This window comes from Physcomitrium patens, chromosome 9 (genome assembly GCF_059467195.1).
Source record: "Physcomitrium patens ecotype Gransden chromosome 9, ASM5946719v1, whole genome shotgun sequence".
In the NCBI taxonomy this organism is placed as follows: domain Eukaryota; kingdom Viridiplantae; phylum Streptophyta; class Bryopsida; order Funariales; family Funariaceae; genus Physcomitrium; species Physcomitrium patens.
In genome coordinates this window covers 10,280,669-10,291,076 of record NC_143418.1, presented here as the reverse complement: position 1 = coordinate 10,291,076, position 10,408 = coordinate 10,280,669, and the positions used below count along the sequence as shown (strand labels likewise).

Here is a 10,408-nt window from a genome sequence, read left to right as displayed (position 1 = left end):
TATCTATAACCTTCGACTTTCAATAGATTTCTAAAATATAATATCAGTTATTTGTTTGAGTATGTAATAAGTAACTTTGTAGATAGGGACTATCTACAAAACTGATCCCCAGAATTTAGATTTTGGGTTTCAAACACTACTGTGTATGTGATTCTGTCACGTTATAGCAAAAGGCTCCTACAACTCCAGATCTATAAGAGTCCATTTCAACTTCACTCACCAAACTCCAAACAGTTGAATATAAAATGGAGCACAAATTCAACCATCTTTACTCCATTCAACGTTGGACTGCAATGAATGTCTGAAGTCCACTTTCTAAGTTTGATTTTATAAAAACAGAAATAAAAGTCTCTTAACTTACAACCTCAAGTTCAGGTTTTGAGTATCAACTTAAGACCTCATGAAGAAGAACCCAAAGAGCCTGCACCAAGCAGATTTACAGAACTAAATAGATTACGGCTGACAGAAGTATTAAACATAAAATCTGGAGATGAAGAATCGCAGCCGAAGCAGCTTCGCGTAGGTGCTTCGTGAGTAGACACGTTCTCTATCAGAACGTTGCCAAAGAATCGTCATGAATCTAAACTAGCTGTATTCGTCTGCTGGCAACTGGGCTACGTCGAAGTTGTGAGCATCTCCGGCTCAAGTCCATCGTCTAGATGTGTTGTCGATATCGCACCTAGAAATTACAGGGTGACTTATCCATGCCGTAGGTGGGAATGTTTTCATCTCGTTCGCGGTTCAGGACGTCCTCTCCGGACAAATCTTCGAGAGACCGGCCATTGGTCTCCGGAACCAGGAACGTGCACAAGAAGCCTGCAGCGTTAATGACAGACAACAGCATGAAGGAGTTTTTCAACCCGATCCCGGTCTGATAGCCTTGTTCTTGCTTCCCCTCGACCTGGTTCTGCGCCGCATACATGAAGCCGAACGCACCGATGATGGCTCCTGCTTTACCAGCTGCAGCCGAAATCCCGTGACAAGTTGATCGCAGTCGCGCTGGAAAGAGCTCGGCAGGGATGATGAATGTTGTCACATGTGGGCCGAAGTTAGCGAAGAAGAAAGTGAACGAGTAGAGAGTGAGGAAGGCGGTCCGGTTCCCCCCGCAGTACATGTCTGGATCGTCTGGACAGGGCTCCCCTTTAAAGTGGTAGTATCGGTACGTTAAGATGAACATGAACATTGTCATGAAGAAGAACCCCAACATTTGGATCACCCACCGGCCAATGACGTCCACCAAGGCCACTGTTGCCCAGTAACCTGGAATCGTTGAGACCATGGCAATCAGAGCTTGCGCGCGTGATATTCTGAAGACCTCCTCCAATGCGCTCATCTTCCTTGGAGCAGGAAGCCAGCCAATCGACGAGAAAATGTCCTTCTGGAATAGGTTTTGACTGTGGAAGGCAATGTCCAGCAGAAACCACGAGGTTGTGCATCCCAGAAGCTGAATACCGTGTCTGCGGTTAAACTCACGGGAGAAGAGTCCATAGTCTCGGGGTCTTGATGCTTCCTCAACTGCAGCCGTGAGTTGAAGAGCGTCGGAGAAGTTCATTTGCAGTACTCGGCCCATGTCCATCGCGGCCTGCTTGTTGTTCCGAGCCACAAGCGCAGTGTAACGGGGTGTCTCGGGCATCTTCATACGGTAATAGAATGTGAGGGCTGCGGGAACAGCACCAAGCGCGAGGACGATTCGCCAGACGTAATCAGCTTGGGGTGGGGTTGATGCAACTGCGTCCTCAAGGAAAGAGACGTCTCGCAATGCATTCCGAAAGATGGACGCAACAATTATTGACATAATGTCGCCAAGCAAAATTCCGATGCCTTGCATGGCAAACACGGCTGCAATGAATGCCCCGCGAGTCTTCTGATTCGCGTACTCCGACATGATTGTGGCAGATAGTGAATAATCTCCTCCAATGCCCACCCCAAGCCAGAATCTGGAAAAGCATAGTGAAGTCATCACAGCCTTTGCAGAGTGTCCAAACGACAAGGACGATGATATCGAAGTAAGTATCATGAGCAGTAGCGTCCATCCATACACCTTCTTGCGCCCGAGCTTGTCTCCTAGCCATCCGAAATAAAGGTGCCCAACTAAGGCACCACAAAGCGCCACACCGTTCACGGCACCAGAAACATTTGGAGGAAGCACACCTGGTTTCTTGTCCAGAGGGTTGTGATAGTAAATCCGTCCAAGAAGTCGAGTGAGAGTGGAAATGCAAAACAAATCATAAGCGTTGGTCAGAAATCCCATTCCTGCTATAACGATTGTCTTAAAATGATACCATTGTGTATTGGCTTTGTCAAGAGCAGCGAGGACATCCGATGCCCCTCCCATGGCGTCGACTTCAAGAGTTACCGGTCTCTTCTCCCACTTCGCAACAGCCTTATATGCTCCCAGATCCTACTCAAACCATTGACTCCGTAGTGTCTATGCGGTCCATTGAAGAATTCAAGAACAGATCTGAGATGCGATCCTCGTTAGAAACAGGGCATTGTGCCACAACTTCTAAACCTCCACCAGGTCGGATGCAAGGTTGCGGGCATACAACGTTTCAGATCAGAAGAGAGGGCCATTATGTCAGGTAGAGTGTTACGAGAAGGAACAGTGCAATATTTCTTTTTTCTCTTTTCATAAGTGAATGTTCGTTCATTGAAGTGTATGAAGCCGCGTGACCTGCATCAGAGAAACTAGGGGTCAACTCGATAAGTGGCGATCAGTGCAGATCAGGCGGTGGGCTGTACTTTGCGATGTATTTGTTTCATGTTTGCTAAGAACAATAGTGGGATAGGTGGCGAGCAGAAACAGTTTCCCAGTGGAGTGACAGACTCGCCAATCTTAGACATCAAAAATTAGTTTGTCGAGCACAATTCTGTCTAAATTTAAGTGTCAACTACGATAGCACGATGAAACATTTCCCATCAGCAGCGTCACACAGAAAAGAGGCCGTGACCGTTCAAATACTTTTATATAACTTATTAGCGATCCACACTCGACCCACTTGTGGAGTAAAACCTGCAGTCTGTCCTACACCTGCAGCTGATAAGTTGACTCCACCCATGATCTAGGGTAAGGTTGATGCATAGCGTCGGAATTAAGTTTGCATGCACGGGGTGATACTACACAGTGTTCACTTAGCAGGTCCCGAAACAATCCTTAATAATACTCGACTGTGAATCTCCAAATTCGATCCCAGATCTGTATTGCCTTCGATGCCACCAGGTGATTACGCCTGTTGGCCCAAGAGGGAGAACAGGGTAGCAGCCGGGATTGGGTGCTTACCTCTTGGCGTCACAAAGATCAATTTCATCAGGGATCCACGATGGTCGGCTGCCAAAGCATGGAATTCTCACGGTTCCCAACCAAAGCTACGGAGCGATCAAATTTTCGATTTACCAACTTCAGGAGATGAAGAAAACGATCCACGCGGTGTTATAAGATCTCGAAAGTGCTGCAACTTCACTACCCACATATAGTTAACAGACTGCGAGATGGGAGGGTGAGGTGCCAGTCTTCCAGAGCATGGAAATGCAGTTGTGAAATTCCTCCTAGAACACTGTGGACTCTTGGGTCGAATTCAGGTGGAGACAAAGACATCAGCTCCCGTGTGCGCGGCGTCCGCCCGCCGACTCGCTCCCCTGCAGTCTCCGAAAGTAGAGGCTACTCTGATCGAATTTAGCAACTGGGCAGAGATGGAGGCTTGAAAGCAACTTGGGCCAGAGTGACAATGAGGGATGAGCTATAAAAAGGCCAGATCTCAGTGATCGGAAGATGCAATACCTGTCCTCGTCTCCTCCGCCTTCGCCTCCAATTGCACTGAATCTTCGTTGCTACGAATCTTCGTTGCACCTCCGTCGCATTGTCGTTGAATCTTCATTAGTTGGTGGATGGATGCCCAGCGGTGGTGCTTTGACACGATCGCTCCTTACTAAATAAACCCTAGTCTTTTCTGAACTATATTCCCCGTTGCTTGGAGGTTAGGCTTTTTTTATAAGTGTTCCACATTTGTAGCGCTTCAAATGCGCATGTCAGTTCGACATTCTAAAATTACTTTCTTGCAAGCTATTCCATGTCCTGACTTTCTGACTTTGACATCTTTCAATGTGGCGTGGTTATATTCCTACAGTTGTTGATATTTGGTTGATATGTGGTGAATGCAATCTCCCAACTCCAAAGACCATTGTGGCACCACATGGAGACAAATCCTTTTACCAGTTTTGCTCTTCGTTTATTGCTACCTATATCAATAATGCTGAGTATGTGAATCCTTTAGGCCATATCAATGTAGATAGTTTTGTACCATACTCAGTGAATTACCACGTGAATGTTGGATTTTTTCAATGCAAAGATGCATTGATGTTGTATTATAACATATGAAATATGGATTGTATTGTAAAGAGTCTAGTTGAAAGATGTAGTAGCAAAATATGGATGAAAGGTAGGGAGGTAGTAAAAACTTTTAGTGTTAATGTTATCTTTTTGTAAAAAAGACTTCTATTTATTTTATAAGTCCATAAATGAAGAAAAACAAAGTATATTAATAAAATAACTGTTATGAGCATTTTTAAGAGGGAATTAAGAATAGTTTATAATAAAAATTACTTTAAGATACCAAGAATTGATATCCAAAGAGGTCCAATTGTGAATCAAGGTTGAAATCAAACCTTGAGGCACAAAACTACGCACCTACAACAATTATAGGGATTTTTTGCAAATCAAAGAGTAGTATGTGAAAGCAAATTTTTAGATGGATGCATTAAAATTGGTCTCAAGTGCATTAAGTACATATCAAGATTATGAGAGTTTTTCAAAGTCAAAGAACTATTCAAAGGTTTTGGATTTTAAAAAATAGAATAAGGCTTACATATTTGAAATATTTGTAGATATAATAGCAAATTTTTAAGTGAAATTTTGTGAAATTAATAGTATGCTTGTCTTAAATGTGCTTAATAAATTTGAAGTCAATGAAACAATTAGATTGACAAATATGAGTGTTTTATTGGATTAGGGTCTTAGAAATTGGAAATTTTGGATTAGTGAGGATTTCTATGATTGTTAGAAATTTGTCCATTTAATTCATGCAAAACTTTTAAAAAATATTTTGAACTTAAATATCTATATTATTATTAATTTAGAAATTGGTTGAATAGTTCAATAAAGAGCAATTGTTGTTAAAAGATCAACATCGAGGTTGAAAAAAGAGGACGATTGACATCTAAGAGTATTAAGAGCTTCTTATTCAAATTATTAAGTTTGAATTTCTTCAAAATTTATATGGTTATTGTTTATTTTAGAATTGAAATATCAATGAAATTTTAGTTAAAATCAATAGTTTGATAAATAGCTATTGGAATTTAAAAATAACTATAGAAATTGATTAGAATTTATTTAAGTTTTATTTGAATTTATTTAGAATTTGGTTAGGATTTCATTAGGATTTATTTAGGATTTAATTAGAATTTGTTTAGGATTTGATTAAAGTTTGTTTAGACTTTGTTAAGATTTCATTAAAATTTCATTAGGATTTATTTAGAATTATATTAAGATTTGATTAAGATAATTTAAGATGTTAATCTATAGTATTTTTAAAGATTTTTTAAAAAAAAGTTTAATTCATGAATTTTTTATTTTTTTATAATTTCTTTCTAACTTCTTTTGAATTTTATTAAAGTTTTATTAGAATTATTAAGATTTAATTGAAATTTATTTAGGATTCTATTAGATGTTTTAAGACTTTATTATTATAATTTCTTATTTATCTTTAATAGCTAGGTACTCAGTGCATTTTCAAGCAAGAATTTTTGTAATATGACATTGTGTCCAAGACAAGAATTTAATGAAAGAAAATAAATAAGTGAGATTCTCTCAAAGAAATATGAAAAAATAAAAAATAAAAAGTATGTATTTTAAAAATAAAAATTGGAATGACTATTGCCAAAAGACAAAGAAACTAGAGACTCTTGAAATTAGACTAGAAGTAAGAAAGAAATTAATAAGAGTGAAGAAGGCTTTATTTTTGCCTCTATATATATTATCTACCTAGGATCTATATGGTGATGTTCTAGAGATGAGTTCCACGAGGAGCAGTGATCACATGTTGCGGAAGTCTAAGATGTGGCGAATTGTATTTGGCACATACTCTAATCTTTGTTCTCTTTGAAGGTAGTTGATAAGTCCTCTCAACTATCAATAATATCTAATCTTGAAGCAAAAAGACCACCTTGTTATTTGATCATTTTTGAAACCTTCGTAACTTCCTTCAAACAAAACATTTGTAATACTATTAGGAGTCATTCTTATCTCTAATAAAATCACCAAACATCAAGAGTCTCTCCCTAGGTAGTGATACCAAACACATTGTTGTGATGGAATACGACTAATAGGTAAAAGGGATGAAAAAACTATTATATTATAGAAGATCTTACTTCAAATATTGTAGCAAATTATCTTAAAAAATAAACAATAGTTCAAAAGAAAATAAAATTAAAAGTATAAATGCTACCTTTTTACAAAGTAGGCTTCTATTTACTTTGTAAGGCCATAAATAGGGCAAAAAATGGTAGATTAAAAAAATAAAAAATTTGAGAATATGTAGTAAGAATTTAAGAATTGATTTTAATAAAAATTAATTCAAAAAGATAAATTTTGATATCCAATATTAAGGATATGAATCTCGAAGAAAGAAAATATTCAATATACTCTTATATCACTGAAGAGAACTAGAAAGTCACTCAAAAGATGATATAATATTAAACTAAGATAATTATTGCCAAAAATAAGAAGACTAGAAAATCTTGAAACAAGAATAAAGACTAGAAAGGAGTTGACAAGAATGAAAAAGGCTTAATTCTTGCCTCCATATATATTCTTAACTAGGAACTATGTGGCAATGTCCTATAGGACTTCCAAAATGTATTCACTTTTTATCAGATTTTTAGAAGTGAGGCACAAGCCCAGGCTAGGAGGTCCAAAAAGCCGAACGGTGAAGATGGTTCAGTGGGAGTGTTGGCATCCCTCTTTGTTGTTGCAGCTCTGGCCGGGTCAGAATTTCCTCTTTCTGTTCAAGTGTGGACCTGTTTTCGCCGTTTAACCTGTTGATAGGCTCATCTGCTAAGAAAAAAAGTATGCCGTCTTCATAAGTCATGAGATTTCTGCGAAGAAATTCACACGATTTCTCTTTTACACAGAAGCATTCGCTCCTAATTTATTTATTTATCACAAAAAATGTAAGTTTGCATATGGTCTGTGTATGTTATTTGCGTTCAGACTAGTCCTCACAAGTTCACAATAAACGCAGTATTTTGGTACTCATGTATTTTGTGTGTATTGCTTTCTGTGTGTAGGTGTGCAAATGTTTTGATTACAAATCCTATATGGGTTATTGTCACTCGTATGCAGGTCAGTGTTGATCATTCCTTTTCATAACTTTACTCCAACTCTCTTGCTTGGCTGATTTCAGTTAATTTCCAGTTGCTAGGAGTTCTTTTCACTTGCTCATCTAATTTTGTGAAATGGTTGTGTCATTTGATGGCCACTTGAACTGATTTTCGTCACTGTAATGAATATTATTTCACTTTGCTTGTTTCAGACTCAGAAACGAAAGAAAGGTCCGACATCTTCAACAGAAAACGATCTCACAGTAAAAGTTGATGGTGGACTACCAAGTTCTGCTGTTACAAATCCTAATTTCAGTGGATCTCCTACCAAATCACAGCTTGGAGCTCGCGATACAGTATGCATCTTTAACTCTGACACTGACACTCCATGTGAGTTGGGTACCTCGTCATTGACATGCCTTGTTGCAATATATAGGAATTCGAAGATGTAAGGCAGGTCCTTTCAAAAGAAGCGATTCGAGTGACTAACGTTTCGTGTCTTTGTTTGTAAAATATGATGTTGCCATGTCCATGCTTCGTCCTGCCATGATGTCTTCATTCCTATAGTAGGGTACAATGTCCTGATGATGGTGGAATGGGTTGTTTTTCTGCTTCTATTTACATGCATATCTCTGCAGGTCAAGGATTTGTACAAGGAGGCTGGGTTGCTTGGATTTTGGAAAGGTGTTTTGCCCACTCTCATCATGGTAAGCTCCTCCGTTATTTGCTAGAAAACACAGATGTATGATGTTGTAAAATACAGAATGAGACTGCAGGTTAAGCGTGGTTTTCTGACTTAGGCATACTAATATACTTTAGGGCAGCGGCAGTAATGCTGTACCTTAGTGTGTATTTCTATTCGCTGTATTATGTTTGATTCTTTGATAATGTATTTATAAACTTAAATGTAAAGTGGGCTCTCATTGTATCAGATTAAATTTGTCAGATGATTTTGAGTTCTTTGAATTTTGTCTGCAACAGGTCAGTAACCCGTCAATACAATTCATGATCTATGAGACTTTACTGAAGAAACTTACAGAAAAGCGGCCTAGAAATGAAAATGGTTTGAAACCTTTAGCTGCAACTGAGGTACTGTGCACTTCTATTTTATAGATGCCTGTTCATGGTCTCTTGAATAGATGCTGATGCTTAAAGCGGCTTGATCCTACATTCAGCTGACTAATAATGACCGCAATGTGTGTTAGGTCTTCTTACTTGGAGCGGTTGCGAAGCTTGGGGCAACTGTAGTGACATATCCTCTATCGGTTGTGAAGGTGCGTGTCAATCTAACACCCTAGATTTAGTGGATACCTGTTGAGAGTGATCCATTTCGTCACGATTGCATGATCTCTTTTAACTCTTGAATCTTCTTCGGTTGTCAAATGAGGTTTTTGAAGTTGCTGAAACAGATGATTATTCTTTTGAAGCTCATCCGCGCCAATTGAGCTGCTTGACCGTACAACACAATCACACTTTCCCTCCTTATCCTGACGCTTCGTGTAATATGGCAGTCACGACTCCAAGCAAAGCAGGATGGTGGAGGCCATGCTTCTCTACAGTACGCAGGTGTGGTACTCTTGCATTTGTTGCTAATGTATCTCAGGAAAGAACAGGTCACTTGGGGACTTTTTCTGTACTAGGTTCAGCATGAACTCGTTACAACATCTATTTTTTTCCTTCAATCTTTCACCTCAGAAGTAACTAAAAGCAAATATAATGTGACAAGCACTTCTTATCCGCAATCCCAGCTTTCTGAAGACGTTTTCGTTTTTTTCTTTTAATTCAGGGACATTGGATGCAATCACAAAAATGGTTCGCTTTGAGGGCCTGGCGGGCTTCTACAAGGGCATGAGCACCAAGATTGTACAAAGTGTGGTGGCAGCAGCCATTCTTTTCATGATCAAAGAGGAGCTTGTGAAAGTAGCACGGACCGTAGTGGTCATTAATCAGCCAAATTGTACAAGACTGACAAATTCAAAACTGGATTCTTAACCTATATCCATCAAGTCTAGCTGACTCTTAGATTCGACCTTATTCAGCCTGTCAACCTCTCTCCACCCTCAGACAGAATCCATTGGATAGCGCATTGATTACTGTTAATGCAAATCTTACCAGAGTAGAGTAGATTCATCAAGCAACATATTGTTAGCCGGTCCGTGCATTGCAAGGCTTCAAAGGACACTTGGGCTTTGATTAAACAGCAGAAGCTTTAGAATGTAGGAATTTTTCCCTTCTTGTTTTTCTCATCCAGGTACGTCTTCCTCCAGATCGTGTCCACTTTTCTCCTCACCGACCCAACTGAAGATGTGACGGCAGGTAACGTTTTCAAATTACGTCAGCAAGTCATCACGTTGAATTGGAATTTTTCTTCGAGCACATCGGTCTACACAGGGCTTCCCCCTAAATACCTAATTTAGCTTATTTTAAAGTCATGGCTAGGTTTTAGTTTGGATAAATTAGAAATGGATGAAACTCATCTAGAGTTGTCCAAAAACATCCATTCTAGTCAAATTTGATAGACTTTGTCAAATTGTTTAAAGTGTAAGATATTTTTTGTTGTGCATTATCATTCATTAGAATAAGTTGTAGTTGAAATTGGTTGGGTGGGATGTTCAATCTATGGAGGAAATTGAAAATGATCATTAAGCCATAATGTACACTTATTTTGAGGAGATGATTTTCAAAGATGTCGACAAAAGCTCTAGTTTATGAACAAAATTTTATATTGAATGGACTCATTATAATAGCTAGTTTTTACAACTTCAAAATTAGTTTGATAGATTGGATATTACAAATCATGAATTAGCACTTTTAAAATGTCTTTGTTGTTAGCATCAATTTTGCAATTGCAATGGACAATAATTGATGCAATATTTTCAACAAGTTCAACAAACAAGGCTACTATATTATAAACCATCGCCTCAACCTTGGTTATTAGTGGCAAAGCTATAAGGTTCATTGTGAAGGAGCCATGATATCAAGAATAAGAACTCAAAGAAGATATGTAAATAAGTGAGAAATGAATCAAAGAGAG

General features: G+C 38.6%; 2 protein-coding genes across 2 annotated transcripts; one reads left to right on the top strand and one right to left on the bottom strand.

The window, feature by feature from the left end:
* Positions 1–294: 294 nt before the first annotated feature.
* Positions 295–2,658, bottom strand: LOC112286477 (putative inorganic phosphate transporter 1-3). The gene has a single exon (XM_024528388.3). The coding sequence runs from the start codon at positions 2,333–2,335 to the stop codon at positions 680–682; it is 1,656 nt and encodes a 551-aa protein (XP_024384156.1). The 5' UTR covers positions 2,336–2,658; the 3' UTR covers positions 295–679.
* A 552-nt stretch (positions 2,659–3,210) lies between these two features.
* On the top strand, positions 3,211–9,370 carry LOC112286301 (peroxisomal nicotinamide adenine dinucleotide carrier). Its single transcript, XM_090253335.1, has 10 exons — positions 3,211–3,429; positions 3,580–3,696; positions 6,929–7,038; positions 7,342–7,396; positions 7,587–7,730; positions 8,013–8,081; positions 8,356–8,463; positions 8,580–8,648; positions 8,886–8,940; positions 9,161–9,370. The coding sequence occupies exons 1-10, from the start codon at positions 3,211–3,213 to the stop codon at positions 9,364–9,366; spliced, it is 1,152 nt and encodes a 383-aa protein (XP_090109461.1). The 3' UTR covers positions 9,367–9,370.
* Positions 9,371–10,408: the final 1,038 nt, after the last annotated feature.

Bases quoted from the DNA above. Each gene is read 5' to 3' on its own strand.
- LOC112286477 (XM_024528388.3), bottom strand. From the start codon at position 2,335: ATGGGAGGGGCATCGGATGTCCTCGCTGCTCTTGACAAAGCCAATACA.
- LOC112286301 (XM_090253335.1), top strand. From the start codon at position 3,211: ATGCCACCAGGTGATTACGCCTGTTGGCCCAAGAGGGAGAACAGGGTA. The intron at 8,649-8,885 runs GTGCGTGTCAAT...GTAATATGGCAG, and splicing joins ATCCTCTATCGGTTGTGAAG to TCACGACTCCAAGCAAAGCA. The intron at 8,941-9,160 runs GTGTGGTACTCT...CTTTTAATTCAG, and splicing joins TGCTTCTCTACAGTACGCAG to GGACATTGGATGCAATCACA.